We start from the raw sequence: 21,995 nt of genomic DNA, 5'->3' as shown, positions 1-21,995 counted from the left end.
CCACAGTGCAAGAGAGCCACTCAGTAAAATCTCCTCTCCTCCCCTTCACTCAGCAGAGCTGGCCCTGCAAAAGCATCCTCCCACTACCAAATAGACCATTATTCCCCTTCCTCTCCCTACCACCGAAAGCAATTTACACAAGAAACAAATCCCCTCCTCTCCTGAGTGCATCATCTCAAAAGTACATCACCAGCCAAGTGCCCGTTGGTGATGGGTGAGTTCCATTGTTCAATGTGGACACATCCCTGGGGAGGGAGACGGAAATGAACAAATCACATCATCCAATTCTCACACACCCACAAACACCCAAACATCCCTGGCCAATTCACCCCACTCCTTAGCCCAAGGGGTGTTAAGGTCTATTGTAGCAGCCCCACTGAGATGAGGGAACAGCAGCAATTGGGAACTGACCCCAAGGCCTCGGGTCCATTTGACCCAGTTCCCCGGCTGGGAGTGCATTCACTCGCTGAGCCACCAGGGCGGCCCAGGAACAGTTTAAACAAATATTGGCCTTTGAAAAAGTGTTCTGTGCTGGAGGGAGGGAGGGAGCTTCCAATAGGCTGTCTCCATGACAACCACTAACTAGACACAGAGCCTTAATCCAGCTGAACAGTGAGTGACCCTTACCCTGAATAAACCCTGACCCTGTACAGTTACACAGTGAGTGACCCTCACCCTGAATAAACAGTGACCCTGTACAGTTACACAGTGAGTGACCCTCACCCTGAATAAACAGTGACCCTGTACAGTTACACAGTGAGTGACCCTCACCCTGAATAAACAGTGACCCTGTACAGTTATGATGTGGAGATGCCGGTGATGGACTGGGGTTGACAATTGTAAACAATTTTACAACACCAAGTTATAGTCCAGCAATTTTATTTTAAATTCACAAGCTTTCGGAGATTTTCTCCTTCCTCAGGCAAATGTTTTGCCTGAGGAAGGAGAAAATCTCCGAAAGCTTGTGAATTTAAAATAAAATTGCTGGACTATAACTTGGTGTTGTAAAATTGTTTACACCTGTACAGTTACACAGAGAGTGACCCTCACCCTGAATAAACAGTGACCCTGTACAGTTACACAGTGAGTGATCCTTACCCTGAATAAACAGTGACTCTGTACAGTTATAAACAATTTTACAACACCAAGTTATAGTCCAGCAATTTTATTTTAAATTCACAAGCTTTCGGAGGCTTCCCCCTTCGTCAGGTGAACGATGTGAAGGGGGAAGCCTCCGAAAGCTTGTGAATTTAAAATAAAATTGCTGGACTATAACTTGGTGTTGTAAAATTGTTTACAATTGTCAACCCCAGTCCATCACCGGCATCTCCACATCTGTACAGTTACACAGTGAGTGACCCTCACCCTGAATAAACAGTGACTCTGTACAGTTACACAGTGAGTGACCCTCACCCTGAATAAACAGTGACTCTGTACAGTTACACAGTGAGTGACCCTCACCCTGAATAAACAGTGACTCTGTACAGTTACACAGTGAGTGACCCTCACCCTGAATAAACAGTGACTCTGTACAGTTACACAGTGAGTGACCCTCACCCTGAATAAACAGTGACTCTGTACAGTTACACAGTGAGTGACCCTCACCCTGAATAAACAGTGACTCTGTACAGTTACACAGTGAGTGACCCTCACCCTGAATAAACAGTGACTCTGTACAGTTACACAGTGAGTGATCCTTACCCTGAATAAACAGTGACTCTGTACAGTTACACAGTGAGTGATCCTTACCCTGAATAAACAGGGACTCTGTACAGTTACACAGTGAGTGATCCTTACCCTGAATAAACAGGGACTCTGTACAGTTACACAGTGAGTGATCCTTACCCTGCTGAATAACAAGAACCCCAATTCCAACAGCACAAGCGCTGATTGCCGGGACAATCCAACAGGTTTAACGCTACACTGAAGGGAATCATGATGAGCGAGGAGACAGACTCCATCAGAAGGAGCTAACTGAGGACAACCCATGCAGAGGGTGTCGGACTGACACAGTCTAACTGTACGGAGCGGTCATCGTTCCCACAAACTATGGAAACCAATGCCTGTAGAACGGGCGGAGTGCAAGAGAAGCTGGATCTTTACTAAAGAACTATTGGTTCCTACATTACGCAGTTGTCATGCCAACCTTTACAAAAGACACTGATCAAGCAGCATTTAAATTGAAATATCAGACATCAAACAAACCATGAAGAAAAAGAAAGGAAAATAAATAAAAAGGAAAATATAATTGAACGGGGGAATAAAGAAAAGATAGTCGGGATCCTGACCTGCTGCCCTCTGGAAAGCATCAATGGAACTGGCGAGTCCAGCTTGTGTCCGGCGGTCACTCCGGGTACCGATCTGGGTGTAGAGGGCCCCGATATTGAACAGAATGCTGGCTTTCTCCAGAGACAGATGTTGCTGGCACACAGGCACCCCGGTGAAGGAATCGTACCTAAAACGTACGGGAAGAGTCAATTCCCAGTCACAGCACGAGGCAGGGAATCAAAGGTTTGAACAGGGAAAAGAAACTTGCATTTTTATAAAACCCCTCACGTCCCAAATGCATTTCACAGCAGCGCTCCCTCAGTACGGGCAGTGGGAGTGTCAGCCTGGATTATCGGCTCAAACCCACAAACTTCTGACTCAGATATGGTTGGAAGAGGCCAAGTTTGATCAACACGCTCATTAACCAGAAAATTAAACACCGACTGTGAGCTGGAAAGACAAGTCTGAGACCCTGTAATAGGTGATATGGTGACTGACACCACCAGAGACAGAGAGAGAGAGACACACACAGAGACAGAGAGAGAGAGACACACACACAGAGACAGAGAGAGAGAGACACACACACAGAGACAGAGAGAGAGAGACACACACACAGAGACAGAGAGAGAGAGACACACACAGAGACAGAGAGAGAGAGACACACACAGAGACAGAGAGAGAGAGACACACACAGAGACAGAGAGAGAGAGACACACACAGAGACAGAGAGAGAGAGACACACACAGAGACAGAGAGAGAGAGACACACACAGAGACAGAGAGAGAGAGACACACACAGAGACAGAGAGAGAGAGACACACACAGAGACAGAGAGAGAGAGACACACACAGAGACAGAGAGAGAGAGACACACACAGAGACAGAGAGAGAGAGACACACACATAGACAGAGAGAGAGAGACACACACATAGACAGAGAGAGAGAGACACACATAGACAGAGAGAGAGAGACACACACAGAGACAGAGAGAGAGAGACACACACAGAGACAGAGAGAGAGAGACACACACACACAGAGACAGAGACACACACACACAGAGACAGAGACACACACACACAGAGACAGAGACACACACACAGAGACAGAGAGAGAGAGAGAGACACACACAGAGACAGAGAGAGAGAGAGAGAGACACACACACACACACACACAGAGACAGAGAGAGAGAGAGAGAGAGAGAGACACACACAGAGACAGAGAGAGAGACACACACAGAGACAGAGACAGAGAAACAACCTCCTTACCAGGTGAAGAACAGCCCCAGGTGCCGGTTGGGCAGGAAGAACCGACTCTCCAAGAAGTTGAGCTGATTGTAGTAGGTGGTCAGCAGCTCAACTCCCAACTCATTCCTGCTCGGAGTCCGGACCGCCTGTAGGGAGGGGAACAGGTCTCAATCATAAACCAGAGGAAGGGAAGGGAAGGGACAGCAGATAGAGGGAGGGAGAGAGGGGAGGGAGGGGGCAAAAAAAAAGGTAATCCCTGCTTAACCCAGCCTGAAGGTAGAGTGGTGCAGTCAGTGGTCCCGGGACTGAACTCACAACCCAAGGAGGGAGAGTTAGAATCAGAGAAAATTTATGGCACAGAAGGAGGCCATTCGGCCAATCGTGTCCGCGCCGGCTGAGGAACGAGCCACCCAGCCTAATCCCACTTTCCCGCATTTGGTCCGTAGCCCTGCAGCTCACGGCTCTTCAGGTGCACATCCAGGGATTTTTTTAATAAAATGAGTTGAGTGTTTCTGCCTCTCCCACCCTCTCAGGCAGTGAGTTCCAGACCCCCACCACCCTCTGGGTGAAAAAAAATATTTCCTCATTTCCGCTCTAATCCTTCTACCAATCACTTTAAATCTATGCCCCCTGGTTATTGACCTCTCTGCTAAGGGAAATAGGTCCTTCCTATCCAATCTATCTGGGCCCTCATAATTTGTACACCTCAATTAAATCACCCCTCAGCCTCCTCTGTTCCAAAGAGAACAACCCCAGCCTATCCAATCTTTCCTCATAGCTAAAATTCTCCAGCCCTGGCAACATCCTCGTAAATCTCCTCTGTACCCTCTCTAGTGCAATCACATCCTTCCTGTAATGTGGTGACCAGAACTGTGCGCAGTACTCAAGCTGTGGCCTAACCAATGTTTTATACAGTTCCAGCATAACCTCCCTGCTCTTAATAAAGGAGAGTATCCCATATGCCTTCTTAACCACCTTATCTACCTGTCCTGCTACCTTCAGGGATCTGTGGACATGCACTCCAAGGTCCCTCACTTCCTCTACACCTCTCAGTATCCTCCCATTTATTGTGTATTCCCTTGCCTTGTTTGCCCTCCCCAAATGCATTACCTCACACTTCTCTGGATTGAACTCCATTTGCCACTTTTCTGCCCATCTGACCAGTCCATTGATATCTTCCTGCAGTCTACAGCTTTCCTCCTCACTATCAACCACACGGCCTATCTTTGTGTCATCCGCAAATTTCTTAATCATGCCCCCTACGTTTAAGTCCAAATCGTTAACGCATACCACAAAAAGCAAAGGACTGAGTACCGAGCCCTGCGGAACCCCACTGGAAACAGCCTTCCAGTCGCAAAAACACCCGACGACCATTACCCTTTGCTTCCTGCCACTGAGCCAATTTTGGATCCAATTTGCCACATTCAAATCCCACCAGACCAAGTTAGAATCAGAGAATCTTACAGCGCAGGAGACGGCCATTCGACCCATCGTGCCTGTGCCAGCTCTTTGCAAGAGCTATCCAATTAGTCCCACTCTTTCTCCATAAGTTGTGAAACTGAATTCAATAAATCTGGCACTGCATTGAGAAACAAAAAGGACCGTGTTGTTACAAACCCAACTGGGTCATAAATGTCCTTCAGTGAAGGGAAGGTGCCCCCCTCACCCAGCCTGGCCTACACCCGACTCCACATGGGCCACCCACCAACTCAGGGCAACTGTAGCCTTGACCACATCCCAAGAAGCGTTTAGACCCTGGATCATACTTTCCTCCTTAATTAACTGAGAACGTGGACTGCTCAATGTGGGCCTGACCCACTTAGGTCCCAGGCGTGATGACTGGTGTCCGAATTAGCCAATCGCAACTAGGATGCTGGTAAGAGGCACTACAATTGGCCTCAACACCCTCAATCGCTATCCAATGACCTCTGCTGGAAAAATGCATCGGACCTTCCAGCACTCACACAAAGACTGGCCTTTTGGGTGAGGTAACACAGAGAGTCAGCTCCCCCGGGGGATGGGGGGGGGGGGTGGGGAGGAGGGGGAGGGGGTGGGGTGGGGAGGAGGGGGAGGGGGTGGGGTGGGGAGGAGGGGGAGGGGGTGGGGTGGGGAGGAGGGGGAGGAGGGAGATGTGTGCATACGCAACAAGACACAGGCCCAAAACGGGAATGAGTGCAGAGGCCACACGAGCTTCAGCATAACACTTGGTCCATCAGTAGCTCACCTGTCGTAGGTCCATCACATCCAGGATTTTATCTTCGTACTCTGACGGGTCCTCACTGTAGTGTTCCTGAATAAAATCCTGGGGCGGGGGTGGGAAGAGAAAGATCAGGCATTTCAGAGGCTGCACTGGAGTCGATGAAAACTCATTTGGGTTTAATAATACGCGAGTTATTGCAAGACTTCCTCGATGAGGTTATTGGCTCATGGGTCCCAGCTGTGCTACATGATTATGTTATCCTTGCGATATTGGAATGCTGCGTCAACTAGCAACCATCTCCATGGCAACAACTGAATCTCCAGCCTGCTACAGAAATGTCCAATGCCCCGCCACCACCTCCAGTCCTGGCTCCAGCTCACACCCCAAACCTTCAACGCCACAAGGCGAGAGGGAGAGTTAGATGATGCTGAGGCTACCGACAGTCAGCCTGAACTAACTCATCCATCACGGTACGGTAGTTAACACAGTGGAGGAACAGGTTAGTCACGACCCTTAGCGGCACAAATAACTACGTATGGGTATGATCTTGTGGCCATTACAGAAACATGGCTGCAGGGTGACAACGACTGGGAATTAAATATGCCAGGGTATTTAACAATCAGGAAGGACAGGCAGGAAGGAAGGGGAGGTGGGGTGGCTATGTTAATAAAGGAAGGAATCACTGTAATACAGAGAAATGATATTGGGACAAAGCATCAAGATAATGAAACAGTTTGGGTGGAGATAAGGAATAATAAGGGGAAAAAAACATTAGTGGGCGTAGTATATAGGCCTCCTAATAGTTGCAACTCTGCTGGAAGAAGTATTAATCAGGAGATAGTCGGGGCATGTAATAAGGGAACAGCCATAATTATGGGGGATTTTAATTATCATATTAACTGGACAAATCAAATTGGGCAGAGCAGCCTTGAGGACGAGTTCATTGAATGCATCAGGGATGGATTTCTTGAGCAGTATGTAACTGATCCTACAAGGGGGCAGGCAACCTTGGACCTGGTCCTGTGTAATGAGTCAGGATTAATTAATAATGTCCTAGTTAAGGATCCCCTTGGAACGAGCGACCACAACATGGTTGAATTCCATATCCAATTAGAGGGTGAGAAGGTTGATTCTCAAACAAGCGTACTGAGCTTGAATAAAGGAGACTATGATGGTATGAGAGCGGAATTGATTAAAGTGGACTGGGAAAATAGATTAAAGGGTAAGACGGTACATGAGCAGTGGTGTTCATTTAGGGAGTTATTTTACAACTTTCAAAATAAATATATTCCACTGAGGAAAAAAGGGTGTAAAAGAAATGACAGCCACCCGTGGCTAAGTAAAGAAATCAAGGATAGTATCCGACTAAAAACAAGGACATATAAGGTAGCCAAACTTAGTGGGAGGATAGATGATTGGGAATTCTTCAAAAGACAGCAAAAAGTAACTAAAGGATTGATTAAGAAAGGGAAGTTAGATTATGAAAAGAAATTAGCAAAAAATATAAAAACAGATAGCAAGAGTTTCTATAGTTATATAAAAAGAAAAAGGGTGGCTAAGGCAAACATAGGTCCCTTAGAGGATGAGACCGGGAAATTAATGGTGGGAAACATGGAGATGGCAAAAATGCTGAACAAATATTTTGTTTCAGTCTTTACAGTAGAGGACACTAAGAATATCCCAACACTGGACAAACAGGGGACTCTCGGGGGGGAGGAGCTAAATACGATTAAAATCACTCAAGAGATGGTACTCAGTAAAATAATGGGACTCAAGGTGGATAAATCCCCTGGACCTGATTGCTTCCATCCTAGGGTCTTGAGGGAAGTGGCAGTGGGGATTGTGGATGCTTTGGTGATAGTTTTCCAAAATTCCCTGGACTCAGGAGAGGTCCCGGCAGATTGGAAAACTGCTAATGTAACACCGTTATTTAAAAAGGGTAGTAGGCAGAAGGCTGGAAATTATAGGCCAGTTAGCTTAACATCTGTGGTGGGTAAAATTTTGGAGTCTATTATTAAGGAGACAGTAACGGAACATTTAGATAAGCATAATTTAATAGGACAAAGTCAGCATGGCTTTATGAAGGGGAAGTCATGTCTGACAAATTTGCTTGAGTTCTTCGAGGATATAACGTATAGGGTGGATAAAGGGGAACCAGTGGACGTAGTGTATTTAGACTTCCAGAAGGCATTCGACAAGGTGCCACATAAAAGATTATTACTTAAGATAAAAAATCACGGGATTGGGGGTAATATTCTGGCATGGGTGGAGGATTGGTTATCGAACAGGAAGCAGAGAGTTGGGATAAATGGTTCATTTTCGGACTGGCAACCAGTAACCAGTGGTGTTCCACAGGGGTCGGTGCTGGGTCCCCAACTCTTTACAATCTATATTAACGATTTGGAGGAGGGGACCGAGTGCAACATATCAAAATTTGCAGATGATACAAAGATGGGAGGGAAAGTAGAGAGTGAGGAGGACATAAAAAACCTGCAAGGGGATATAGACAGGCTGGGTGAGTGGGCGGAGATTTGGCAGATGCAATATAATATTGGAAAATGTGAGGTTATGCACTTTGGCAGGAAAAATCAGAGAGCAAGTTATTTTCTTAATGGCGAGAGACTGGAAAGTACTGCAGTACAAAGGGATCTGGGGGTCCTAGTGCAAGAAAATCAAAAAGTTGGTATGCAGGTGCAGCAGGTGATCAAGAAAGCCAACGGAATGTTGGCTTTTATTGCTAGGGGGATAGAATATAAAAACAAGGAGGTATTGCTGCAGTTATATAAGGTATTGGTGAGACCGCACCTGGAATACTGCATACAGTTTTGGTCTCCATACTTAAGAAAAGACATACTTGCTCTCGAGGCAGTACAAAGAAGGTTCACGCGGTTAATCCCGGGGATGAGGGGGCGGACATATGAGGAGAGGTTGAGTAGATTGGGACTCTACTCATTGGAGTTCAGAAGAATGAGAGGCGATCTTATTGAAACATATAAGATTGTGAAGGGTCTTGACCGGGTGGATGCAGTAAGGATGTTCCCAAAGATGGGTGAAACTAGAACGAGGGGGCATAATCTTAGAATAAGGGGCTGCTCTTTCAAAACTGAGATGAGGAGAAACTTCTTCACTCAGAGGGTGGTAGGTCTGTGGAATTTGCTGCCCCAGGAAGCTGTGGAAGCTACATCATTAAATAAATTTAAAACAGAAATAGACAGTTTCCTAGAAGTAAAGGGAATTAGGGGTTATGGGGAGCGGGCAGGAAATTGGACATGAAGCTGAGTTCGGATCGGTCAATGCCCTGTGGGTGGCGGAGAGGGCCCAGGGGCTATGTGGCCGGGTCCTGCTCCGACTTCTTGTGTTCTTTAGATTTGTGGTTGGGATCAGATCAGCCATGATCTTATTGAATGGCGGAGCAGGCTCGAGGGGCCGATTGGCCTACTCCTGCTCCAATTTCTTATGTTCTTATGTTCTTAGCCGTGGCTCAGTGGGTAGAACTCTCACCTCTGAGACAGAAGGCCGTGGGTTCAAGTCCCACTCCAGAGACTTGAGTATAAAATCCCGGCCAAAGAAAAAGAGTTTTAACACCATGCTGACAAAGTGGGAACTAACACACAGCAGTCACCACATTGAGAGATGCAGGAAGCTGTGAAATAGCCTGAGGTACATTGACATTTTAACGTTCTTTAAAAGATTACGTCTCTTCGTTGCTCATTCTCACGGCTCCAGGACTAATAAATAAATGTAGAACTCAGGAATCCTCATCTGTAACAGAAGACCAGGTCCAGGTAAGGGTGGGAGCACATCCCAGAATAGTACAGGATGGAGTCTAACTCAGTCCTCTGGGGTCGACCAGTTTGATTCATGCACCACACAGACACTAATATTACCACAGTGCGTCTCACACATTTCACCACCTCCCATTTATAGAGCCCTTTACCGAGGTAAAATGTCCCAAAGCGTTTCACAGGAGTGATGACCAGAAAGAGATTTATGACTGGAACATGAACCAGAAACAAAATAAACACCTAAAAACACTTCACCCGTCTCCACTGGCCATCAATTTGCCTCCTGTTCTCACATTTTAATTTTAAACAAATTTGATTTTTGAAAAAAAAAGCATCAATTCTTCCTCCTTAACTAGATAGAGAGAAATTATTTCCTCTGGTGGGGGGAGTCCAGAACAAGGGGGCAGAACCTTAAAATTAGAGCCAGGCCGTTCAGGGGTGAAATCAGGAAGCACTTCCTCACACAAAGGGGAGTGGGAATCTGGAACTCTCTCCCCCAAAAAAGTTGGGGGCCAATTGAAAATTTCAAAACAGATTGATAGATTTTTGTTGGGTGAGGGGATTAAGGCTTACAGAACCCAGGAAGGTAAATAGAGTTAAGATACAGATCAGCCATGATCTAGTTGAATGGCAGAACAGGTTCAAGGGGCTGAATGGCCTCCTCCTGTTCCTATGTTTGTTAGCTCCCACCATCCACTCAAAGTTTTCACTGATAGCCAGGTTTCCAGACAGTTATGAGACCAGGTTTGGAAGATTGACAAGCAACCAGGTGCTGAGGGAGTGCTGCACTGTCGGAGGGTCGGTGCTGAGGGAGTGCTGCACTGTCGGAGGGTCAGTACTGAGGGAGCGCTGCACTGTCGGAGGGTCAGTACTGAGGGAGCGCTGCACTGTCGGAGGGTCAGTACTGAGGGAGCGCTGCACTGTCGGAGGGTCAGTACTGAGGGAGCGCTGCACTGTCGGAGGGTCAGTACTGAGGGAGCGCTGCACTGTCGGAGGGTCAGTACTGAGGGAGCGCTGCACTGTCGGAGGGTCAGTACTGAGGGAGCGCTGCACTGTCGGAGGGTCAGTACTGAGGGAGCGCTGCACTGTCGGAGGGTCAGTACTGAGGGAGCGCTGCACTGTCGGAGGGTCAGTACTGAGGGAGTGCTGCACTGTCGGAGGGTCAGTACTGAGGGAGTGCTGCACTGTCGGAGGGTCAGTACTGAGGGAGTGCTGCACTGTCGGAGGTGCCGTCTTTCGGATGAGACGTTAAACTGAGGCCCCGTCTGCCCTCTCAGGTGGATGTAAAAGATCCCATGGCACTATTCAAAGAAGAGCAGGGGAGTTCTCCCCGGTGTCCTGGATAATATATATCCCTCAACCAACATCATTAAAAACAAAGTCTGGTCATTATCACATTGCTGTTTGTGGGATCTTGCTGTGCGCAAATTGGCTGCGCCTTTTCCTACATTACAACAGTGACTACACTTCAAGAGTATTTCATTGGCTGCAAAGCGCTTTGGGACGTCCTGAGGTGGTGAAGACTTTGTATTAATGCAAGTTCTTCTCAAGTTTTGACATGAAAATCACCAACGAGCTCGTTGCCCAGTAACCATCTCCCAGACACCCCCACTGGTGTCACCTCTGGCCTTACCTTGAAGGGCATCACAAAGTCAACTTCCTTAGTTTCTTTCAGGCCCATTGGGATGAGGGGAAAGCAGAGTGCGTCCCTGTGGAAAGGACAGGGATAAAATCATCAGGAGCAGAGCAGGAGAGCAAATTTACAAACTGATGAAAAAATTCCAACACTGTAGGGGCAGCAGCTTTAAAACCCTGTGCAGCGTCCGCTAAAGGTTTAATGTCACGGCTGGCTGTCCGGGGTGAGGGAGTTCACAGAGTTCTGCAGCAGGATTTTCAAAAAGGTAACTGATTTAAGAGGAGGTTAAGGGGGTAAACGCAGAACCAGAGACGGGGAAGGTTCCGGTCCGCCGGGGGGGGGGGGGGAGAAAGAAGGAGAGGGGGGGGGGGAGAAAGAAGGAGAGGGGGGGGGGGGGGGAGAAAGAAGGAGAGGGGGGGGGGGGGGGGAGAAAGAAGGAGAGGGGGGGGGGGGGGAGAAAGAAGGAGAGGGGGGGGGGGGGAGAAAGAAGGAGAGGGGGGGGGGGGGAGAAAGAAGGAGAGGGGGGGGGGGGGGGAGAAAGAAGGAGAGGGGGGAGAAAGAAGGAGAGGGGGGGGGAAAAGAAGGAGAGGGGGGGGAGAAAAGAAGGAGAGGGGGGGGAAAAGAAGGAGAGGGGGGGGAAAAGAAGGAGAGGGGGGGGAAAAGAAGGAGAGGGGGGGGAAAGAAGGAGAGGGGGGGGAAAAGAAGGAGAGGGGGGGGAAAAGAAGGAGAGGGGGGGGAAAAGAAGGAGAGGGGGGGGAAAAGAAGGAGAGGGGGGGGAAAAGAAGGAGAGGGGGGGGAAAAGAAGGAGAGGGGGGGGAAAAGAAGGAGAGGGGGGGGGAAAAGAAGGAGAGGGGGGGGAAAAGAAGGAGAGGGGGGGGAAAAGAAGGAGAGGGGGGGAAAAGAAGGAGAGGGGGGGAAAAGAAGGAGAGGGGGGGGAAAAGAAGGAGAGGGGGGGGAAAAGAAGGAGAGGGGGGGGAAAAGAAGGAGAGGGGGGGGAAAAGAAGGAGAGGGGGGGGGAAAAGAAGGAGAGGGGGGGGAAAAGAAGGAGAGGGGGGGGAAAAGAAGGAGAGGGGGGGGAAAAGAAGGAGAGGGGGGGGAAAAGAAGGAGAGGGGGGGGAAAAGAAGGAGAGGGGGGGGAAAAGAAGGAGAGGGGGGGGAAAAGAAGGAGAGGGGGGGGAAAGAAGGAGAGGGGGGGGAAAAGAAGGAGAGGGGGGGGAAAAGAAGGAGAGGGGGGGGAAAAGAAGGAGAGGGGGGGGAAAAGAAGGAGAGGGGGGGGAAAAGAAGGAGAGGGGGGGGAAAAGAAGGAGAGGGGGGGGAAAAGAAGGAGAGGGGGGGGAAAAAGAAGGAGAGGGGGGGGAAAAGAAGGAGAGGGGGGGGAAAAGAAGGAGAGGGGGGGAAAAGAAGGAGAGGGGGGGGAAAACGAAGGAGAGGGGGGGGAAAAGAAGGAGAGGGGGGGGAAAAGAAGGAGAGGGGGGGGAAAAGAAGGAGAGGGGGGGGAAAGAAGGAGAGGGGGGGGAAAAGAAGGAGAGGGGGGGAAAAGAAGGAGAGGGGGGGGGAAAGAAGGAGGGGGGGGGGAAAGAAGGAGGGGGGGGAAAGAAGGAGGGGGGGGAAAGAAGGAGGGGGGGAAAGAAGGAGGGGGGGGAAAGAAGGAGGGGGAAAGAAGGAGGGGGGGAGAAGGAGGGGGGGAGAAGGAGGGGGGGAGAAGGAGGGGGGGAGAAGGAGGGGGGGAGAAGGAGGGGGGGAGAAGGAGGGGGGGGAGAAGGAGGGGGAGAAGGAGGGGGAGAAGAAGGAGGGGGAGGGAGGAGGGGGAGGGAGGAGGGGGGGAGAAGGAGGGGGGGAGAAGGAGGGGGGGGAGGAGGGGGGGGAGGAGGGGGGGGAGGAGGGGGGGAGGAGGGGGGGGGAAAGAAGGAGAGGGGGGAAAGGAGAAGGAGAGGGGGGGGGGGGGCAAGTTTGAAAAAAACAAGCCAATATGAAGAATGGATTTTTGGTATTGAAGTGTTTGGTTTTCATTTTGCTGGATGTGTGGACAGAATTTAAAGGGTTAAAACCTCAATCAGATGTGAGGGCAGAACTTTACAGTTACAGTTGGAGACAGAGTTACAGCATTGGCTGGGGATAGAGAGAGAGAGAGAGAGAAAATAAAGAGAAAATAACATCTTTGTCTGTGGCAATAGAAAGAAATCTGGCCGGGGTTGGTGAGATCAGAGAGACACAATGAGGGTTTTCATCACATTATCGGACTGGATTTGAACAAGGTCGAGTTACGCTGAATGAGCGAGGAGTCGCGCCAAGCGCATTCCACTCCGAGGTGGCAGGGAGATAAAACAGTCTTTGTTCAGGGTACCGGCCTGAAGACCTCCTCCCACCAGGTTACTCTCATTTACACACTCAGCCGTCGGTCCCCATTCAACACCTCGCCTGTGCTCACGTCAGTCCCCTCCCCAGCAGTATCCTGGGAAAGTGTTCCAGTAGCAGGGAATGAGTCAGGGGTGTACACACGCTGCTCACTGTCCCCCGCAACTCATCCAGACCATCCTCCCACATGAAACAGACCATTGGGGATTGACTCACTCACTGTGAGCACACCCATCAGCACAGGCCCCCCAACAGGCAGGACCGGACACCCCCTCCTCCACCCCGGACACCTCCCCCACCGCCCCTCCTCCACCCCGGACACCACCCCTGCCCCTCGTCCATCCCCAGCCCCCACACACTTCCCTCCCTCTCCCACCCCCCCCCAAGACACACGGACTGCAGCGGTTCAAGGCGGCGGCTCACCACCACCTTCTCAAGGGCAATTAGGGATGGGCAATAAATGCCGGCCTCGCCAGCGACGCCCACATCCCGTGAACAAATAAAAAAAACACTTCCCTCCCCCTCCCCCAGCACACTTCCTTCCCCTGCTGAGATAGATAGCTTTTTGGCAACCAAAGGTATTAAGGGATATGGGCCAAAGGCAGGTATATGGAGTTAGATCACAGATCAGCCATGATCTTATCAAATGCGGAGCAGGCACGAGGGGCTGAATGGCCTCCTCCTGTTCCTATGTTCCCCCTCCCCCAGCCCCATGACACTTCCCCCTCCCCAGAACCCCCTTCTCCAGCCCCCAGACACCCCCTCCCTCCCCATGGTTGAACAGCCACCTATTCTCTAGGCTCAGATAAAGAATGTTCCCCTTGGGCATTGTCCCAGCGCCAGTCGACCACATCCCGGAGAAAGTCAGTGCCCACGGGACAGGAGGGGATAAAACAACCGGCAAATTAAAGAGATCGCTGGCCTGGTGCATCAGCAACGGGGGATTTTCTCCTTAGATCACCGAGCGATATGACAGGACGGGACAGGGTAGATAGAATCAGACGGAGGGTCTAGAACGAGGGGCCATCGATACACGATTAAATGTGAGAGATTTAGAACAGAGGGGAAGAGAAACTTCTCCACACAGAGAGTTGTGAGGCCGTGGGATTCAGTCCCAGGGTTAGTGGTCGAGGCAAAAACCAATTCAAGATTAGAATGGGGGGGGGGGGCGATGAAGGAGAAGGGGATGTGGGAACCGGGGGCAGGGTGGGGGGGGGGGGGAAAGAGGGGGTAAATGTGACTGGGACTATTTGCTCGTGCGGAGGGTAAATGCCCAACACAGACTGGTTGGGCCGAATGGCCTGTTTCCATGTATAACAATCGCGGGTCAGTGGGGTGGGGGTGGTGTGAAGCCTCCTCTTCACTCAGACAACTGCTGCAGGTCTTAAAGCAAGACTGGGGTCAGTGTGTGAAATCCAGTCCCAACTGGAGAGGGAAGAAAGATTCGAAAGCTCGAAACATCGAGCGCCGCGCCCGTCCCCCCGTCCCCCCGCCGAGCGTGCGCCCGTCCCCCGCCGAGCCCACCCCCCCGTCCCCGCCGAGCGCTCCCCGTCCCCCGTCCCCCGTCCCCGCCGAGCGCGTCCCTGCCCCCCGTCCCCGCCGAGCCCGCCCCCCGTCCCCGCCGAGCCCGCCCCCCGTCCCCCGCCGAGCCCGCCCCCCGTCCCCGCCGAGCCCACCCCCCCGTCCCCCGCCGAGCCCCACCCCCCGTCCCCGCCGAGCCCACCCCCCGTCCCCGCCGAGCCCACCCCCCGTCCCCGCCGAGCCCACCCCCCGTCCCCCGTCCCCCGTCCCCGCCGAGCGCGTCCCTGCCCCCCGTCCCCGCCGAGCCCACCCCCCGTCCCCCACCGAGCGCGCCCCGCCCCCCCGTCCCCCGTCGAGCACCCCCCGTCCCCCGTCCCCCGTCCCCGCCGAGCCCACCCCCCGTCCCCCGTCCCCGCCGAGCGCGTCCCTGCCCCCCGTCCCCGCCGAGCCCACCCCCCGTCCCCACCGAGCGCACCCCGCCCCCCCGTCCCCCGTCGAGCACCCCCCGTCCCCCGTCCCCGCCGAGCGCACGCCGCCCCTCGAGCAGGGCCCACCTTACATAAAAAGCTTCAGACAGAAGAGTCATCGAGTGGTTTGGAAACTCACTTTTCATTCTGATAAACCTCGACAGAGCCGTTTAACCCCTCGAGCTCCTCTTTCAGCAGCTGCAGGTTAGAGTTGACAAAGGTCAGCTCGAGCATCACCATGTCCCGCACTTTGCTGTTATCAGACGCCCTGCAAAACAGAGGGGAGAACAGTGAGTCGAGCTCTCAGCCTGCTCCAAATACAGCGACAGAAAACCATCCAACCCCCCCGCCCACCCCACCCCCAGACCCCCACTCTCGCTGGGGACACTGCCACAGACTCGGTCACCCTCTGTACTTCACCCAGACAGCATACATCAAATGTGAGCTTACACAGCGAGTGATCAGGTGACTGGTCGTGATTCCCCATGACAAACAATCCCATCCCCACACAAACACTGACACCACAGCCAAACACAACTCCAGCCCAGGTTGGACACGGCCATTGGACTTGCACCGCTCGACTAAAGAGGACCGGGAACAGTAATCCTGATCACTACCCAGTGACCTCTGCTGGACAATTGGAGGGGAAGGAAGGGTGGGCTCGTGCTTAGCTATAATACCCCTCCCCTCCCCTCCCCTCCCCTCCCGTGGGCTATGCTGCCTGCCCTGAGCGTCTAGGGTCACATATGGAGAATTGTCACCCCAGAGAGCTGGCAGCTCGTGTCGGAATATATTTCAGGAGTCGTTGCTGCTTCTGGGAGAGAAAGCTTGGGGCGGGGGGTTTCCTGATGATTAGGACACAGCAAGTGGCCCCACCCACCCACCCCCACAAGAGCATTACTGAACCAGTTGGGTTTTTAACCACAATCTTTTCATTTTCTGATGCCCGATTTATTGAACCAGTTTCACAAGTTTCCGGAGGCAGGAGTCCCTCGAGGAGGATTTACTCTGCGTGCAGAAAGCCTCCGGTGGTGTCGGGGAGCAGAGACACGTCCCTCACGTCCTCACTGTGTCGAGCCGGGGAGCAGAGACGTGCAAAACTTCCTCACTGGTTTCAGGGAGGAATCTGAAGGAAATTATCGGTCCCGGGGGCCGCTGTGGAGCAGAGTCAGTGCCAAGTGCGTCCTCACCCTAAACAAACCCTGTGCGTGTGCCCCCCCCTCTCTCTCCCCTGCTGGCCTGTTATCCACACCACAATCACAGGACAGCAATGAAGCACGAAACAGAACGTGCTGTGCAGGACACAACTGCCTTCTAATCGGTGGCCAAATATCAGCTCAGAAGCCCACAGCAATCAGGCCTCGCTCGCTCCGAGCTCTGTACTGACCCAACACACAGACACTCTGTGCTTGATGGATTTCTCTACACACCCAATTGGGAGCAGGACTCGTAATAAGTAATTTTTAACAAGTCTGGGACGTGGACAGTCTCGTGTTACAAGGAAAGACTTGCATTTATATAGCACCTTTAGGAGGTCCCAAAAGCACTTTACAGTCGATTAAGGAATTTTTGAAGCGTAGTCACTGTTGTAATGTAGGAAACGCAGCAGCTAATTTGCACACAGCAAGATCCCACAAACAGTAATGTGATAATGACCAGATCATCTGATTTTTGTGATGTTAGTTGAGGGATAAATATTGGTCCAGGACCCTGGGGAGAACTCCCCCTGCTCCCTCCTCAAATAACAGCAGTGCTCCCTCAGTACTGCACTGGGAGCGTCAGCCTGGATATCGTACTCAAGTTTCTGGAGTGGGACTTGAACCCATGACCTTCTGACTCAGAGGAGAGTGCTCTACCCACTGAGCCACAGCTGACACCTACGAAGGAGGGGTCCCAGATTCCATTCCTGGTCTGTGTGGAGTTAGCTGCCGTGTGTCTGGACAGCATTAGGGGGTCTACAATTCACCTCAGCACCCCCGGACTGGGCACTGAGAAAAACAGCAGCAGAGATTCCCACTGCCCAGTGATCTCGCGGGGGTTTTATTTATACTGGGAGCGGATGTGTGGGGTGCAGGGGGAGAAGAGTCACGGGGCCAGGTAAAGAGTTTGGGAACAAGCTGCTCGTTGAACCCGACACCCCCAATCTACGGGAGGGGGAAGAGGAAATGGAAAGAGAGAAAGATAATTGGTGGATAATGACATTAGAAGATACCCAATTAGAAAGGGAGGAAAGCAGCAGACAGACAGACAGTGCTAACCAGACCCTGTGATGGACCAGAGCCTCCTCCAGCTCGTGACCCTCTGCAACCCTTCAGATTAGCAAGTTAAAGTGAGGCAGAGACACACAATCCCTGATACTAACACCCTGAGCAGACTCATGGACACTAGCCCACTTCTGGCAGCTCACCCTGATCGATCTGCCTCATCCTGATACACACCAACCCATCTCATTCCCGAGTGACCAGGACGAGGGAAACCAGCTGAGTTTCAGCCGAGTGGAGTCGGAGGGAATTTGTGAAACTCTTCGAGAAATTACTCACTGGGGTGAAGGGTCAAATCCCAGAACATACAAGTTAGGAGCAAGAAGGGAAGCCTGGCGAGGGGGGGCCTTTTTCCCCCACACACAGGGTTACACAGAGTGTGGAATAAGTTTAAGGACATTGAAGGTGACAATATAAACAGGGTCAAGAGACAATTAGCTGTGTGTCTCGAGTGAAGGGATGGGTAGGTAGGGCAAGTGAGATTGGAGGGGGGAGATTCAAGGGGTTCAAAGTAAACATGTTCCCGCAAAGAAAAAGGGTGGGGCTGCCAAATCTAGAGCCCCCTGGATGACAAGGAGCGTACAGGGTAAGATCAGGCAAAAAAGGGAAGTTTATGTCAGACACCGAGAGCTCAATAGTGCAGAAAGCCTAGAGGAGGATAGAAAGTGCAGGGGTGAAATTAGGAAAGCAAAGAGAGGGCATGAAAAAATACTGGCAAGTAAAATTAAGGAAAACCCAAAAATGTTTGATAAATACATAAAGGAAAGAGTAGGGTCTATTAGAGACCAAAAAGTAACCTGTGTGTGGAGGCGGAAGATGTGGGAATGGTTCTTAATGAATACTTTGCGTCTGTCTTCACAAAAGAGAGGGATGATGCAGTGATTGAAGTTAGGGAGGAGGAGTGTGAAATATTGAATGGATAAACATCGTGAGAGAGGAAGTATTAAGGGGTTTAGCATCTTTGAAAGTAGATAAATCACCAGGCCCAGATCAAATGTATCCCAGGCTGTTAAAGAAGCTTGGCAAAGATGCGTAATGGTCGACGGGTGTTTTTGCGACTGGAAGGCTGTTTCCAGTGGGGTCCCGCTGGGCTCAGTACGAGGTCCCTTGCTTTTGTGGTATATATTAATGATTTAGACTTAGATGGAGGGGACATGATCAAGAAGTTTGCAAGTGATACAAAAATTGGCCGTGTGGTTGATAGTGAGGAGGAAAGCTGTAGACTGCAGGAAGATATCAATGGACTGGTCAGGTGGGCAGAAAAGTGGCAAATGGAATTCAATCCAGAGAAGTGTGAGGTAATGCATTTGGGGAGGGCAAACAAGGCAAGGGAATACACATAAATGGGAGGATACTGAGAGGTGTAGAGGGACCTTGGAGTACATGTCCACAGATCCCTGAAGGTAACAGGACCGGTAGATAAGGTGGTTAAGAAGGCATATGGGATACTTTCCTTTATTAGCCGAGGCAAAGAATATAAGAGCAGGGAGGTTATGCTAGAACTGTATAAAACACTGGTTAGGCCACAGCTTGAGTACTGTGTACAGTTCTGGTCAACTGCTGTGTTTGGGCATTTGATCAGGAGCCAAGAGAACAATTGGACAGAGTGTGTGCAGCTCGAGAACCCAGTGTTCTCACTGCAGGCACATTCTCTGCACAAACAGTCGCAGCTCTTTGAAGTGCAAGAGCTGAACATCTCTGGACACAGTATCACAGGCTGGGCAACCAGTCAATCAGCATTTAATGTTTGGAATAGGACGGGTCTGTTCTCAGGTCTCTGAGAAAGCCACTCCTCACTGAGGTCATGGGCACAGCTCAAATACCCTGCCCACACTCAGCCTGGACTCATGTCCATAATGGCCATTTGGGCAATAGGAGAACTTTGGAGACTCAGCACAACAGAAGAGACAACACGGAGAGCGAGCGAGCCAAACTCAGCACAGCAGGGAGAGTGAAGGAGAGGAGAGGGAACTTACCGTAACAGGTTTTCAGCCCCAGCTCGCAGCCGCATCTCTTTAATGATCTGCTGGTTGAGGCTCACTCTCTGGGTCTGGAGCTTGCTGCGGCCGGTTTGAGCATAAGGATTACATCCCTGGAAAACAAAGAGTCAGTCAGAGAGGATCAGACACGGGGGGGGTCGGTCAATGAGGGGGCGAGGCTGGAGAATCCCAGCCAGGGGGCAGCGGAGAAACAGTGATGGCTGGGACATTCCCACTCTCCCAGCCCATTCACAACCACTACAGCTCACTAAATGGCTCCAATTCACATGTCAGAGCACAGTTACACACAGTCCACCTCTGCCCGACAGGCAAAGTGAGATTAACCAGCTCAGCTTCCAAAATACAAACTTCCAGCCCATCATAATAAATCTAGGAGAGCTCAAGGTGAGGGGACAGAGTTAGAGAAACACAGAGGCCATTGACATTAATCAAAGGGGATTCATAGAAAGTTATAGCACAGAAGGAGGCCATTCGGCCCATTGTGTCCGTGCCGGCCGAAAAAGAGCTTTCCAGTTTAATCCCACTTCCCAGCACTTGGTCCGTAGCCCTGTAGGTTACAGCACTTCAGGTGCACATCCAAGTACTTTTTAAATGAGTTGAGGGTTTCTGCCTCTCCCATCCTTTCAGGCAGAGAGTTCCAGACCCCCACCACCCTCTGGGTGAAAAAAATTCTCCTCAGCTCCCCTCTAATCCTTCTACCAATCACTTTAAATCTCTGCCCCCTGGTCACTGATCCCTCTGCTAAGGGAAATAGGTCCTCCCTATTCACTCTATCTAGGCCCCTCATAATTTTATACACCTCAATTAAATCTCTCCTCAGCCTCCTCTGTTCCAAAGAAAACAATCCCATAATAAAGGAGAGTATTCCATATGCCTTTTTAACCACCTTATCTACCTGTCCTGCTATCTACTGAGATCTGTGGACATGCACTTCAAGGTCTCTCACTTCCTCTACACCTCTCTGTATCCTCCCATTTATTGTGTATTCCCTTGCCTTGTTTGCCCTCCCCAAATACATCACCTCACACTTCTCTGGATTGAATTCCATTTGCCACTTTTCTGCCACCTGACCAGTCCATTGATATCTTCCTGCAGTCTACAGCTTTCCTCCTCACTATCAACCACACGGCCAATTTTTGTATCATCTGCAAACTTCTTAATCATGCTCCCCACATTCAAGTCCAAATCATTAATATATATTACAAAAAGCAAGGGACCCAGTACTGAGCCCTGCAGAAACCCACTGGAAACAGCCTTCCAGTCACAAAAACACCTGTCAACCATTACCCTTTGCTTCCTGCCACTGAACCAATTTTGGATCCAACTTGCCACTTTCCCTTGGATCCCATGGGCTTTTACTTTTTTGACCAGTCTGCCATGTGGGACCTTGTCAAAAGCCTTGCTAAAATTCATGTACACTACATCAAACGCATTACCCTCATCGACCCTCCTTGTTACCACCTCAAAAATTCAATCAAGTTAGTCCGTCATGACCTTCCCTTAACAAATCCATGCTGACTGTCCTTGATTAACCCATGCCTTTCTAAATGACGATTTATCCTGTCCCTCAGAATCGATTCCAATAATTTGCCCACCACCGAGGTTAGACTGACTGGCCTGTAATTACTCGGTCTATCTCTTTCTCCCTATTTAAACAACGGTACAACATTAGCAGTCCTCCAATCCTCCAGCACCACGCCTATAGCCAGGGAGGATTGGAAAATGATGGTCAGAGCCTCCGCTATTTCCTCCTTTGCTTCTCTTAACAGCCTGGGATACATTTCAACCTGGCCTGGTGATTTATCTACTTTCAAAGATGCTAATCCCCTTAATACTTCCCTTCACTAGGTTTATCCCATCCAATATTTCACACTCCTCCTTCACTACAATCTCGGCATCGTTCCCCTCTTTTCTGATCTCAAGGGATTCTGAGCTCAAGGGACACAAGACAGAGAATCAACAACTTGTATTTTTATAGCGTCTTTAATGTAGTAAAATGTTCCAGGGCACTTCACAGGAGCCATTAAACAAAATGTGAGACTGAGCCACATAAGGAGACACTAGGACAGGTGACCAAAAGCTCAGGGGTAGGTTTTAAGGAGCATCTTAAAAGGAGGAGAGAGAGGTGGAGAGGTTTAGGGAGGGAATTCCAGAGCTTAGGGCCCGGGCAGCTGAAGGCACGGCCGCCAATGGTGGAGCGATGGAAATCGGGGATGCACAAGAGATCAGAATTGGAGGAGCGCAGAGATCTCAGAGGGTT

General features: G+C 50.7%; 1 protein-coding gene across 1 annotated transcript in view; it reads right to left on the bottom strand.

Annotated features, from left to right (window-relative positions):
* The window catches only part of rhpn2 (rhophilin, Rho GTPase binding protein 2), a 45,421-nt gene that overhangs the window by 10,892 nt on the left and 12,534 nt on the right, over nt 1-21,995 (bottom strand). The window contains exons 2-7 of the mRNA XM_067998209.1: nt 19,712-19,827; nt 15,614-15,742; nt 11,129-11,204; nt 5,735-5,812; nt 3,532-3,656; nt 2,289-2,455 (exon numbers count right to left, since the gene is read on the bottom strand). Coding sequence (XP_067854310.1) covers nt 2,289-2,455; nt 3,532-3,656; nt 5,735-5,812; nt 11,129-11,204; nt 15,614-15,742; nt 19,712-19,827 — 691 coding nt within the window. The remainder of the gene's footprint in view (nt 1-2,288; nt 2,456-3,531; nt 3,657-5,734; nt 5,813-11,128; nt 11,205-15,613; nt 15,743-19,711; nt 19,828-21,995) is intronic.

Source organism: Heptranchias perlo, chromosome 16 (assembly GCF_035084215.1).
Source record: "Heptranchias perlo isolate sHepPer1 chromosome 16, sHepPer1.hap1, whole genome shotgun sequence".
Classification (NCBI taxonomy): Eukaryota; Metazoa; Chordata; class Chondrichthyes; order Hexanchiformes; family Hexanchidae; genus Heptranchias; species Heptranchias perlo.
The sequence above is the reverse complement of the archived record's forward strand: the minus strand, read 5'-3'. Positions and strand labels throughout refer to the sequence as shown.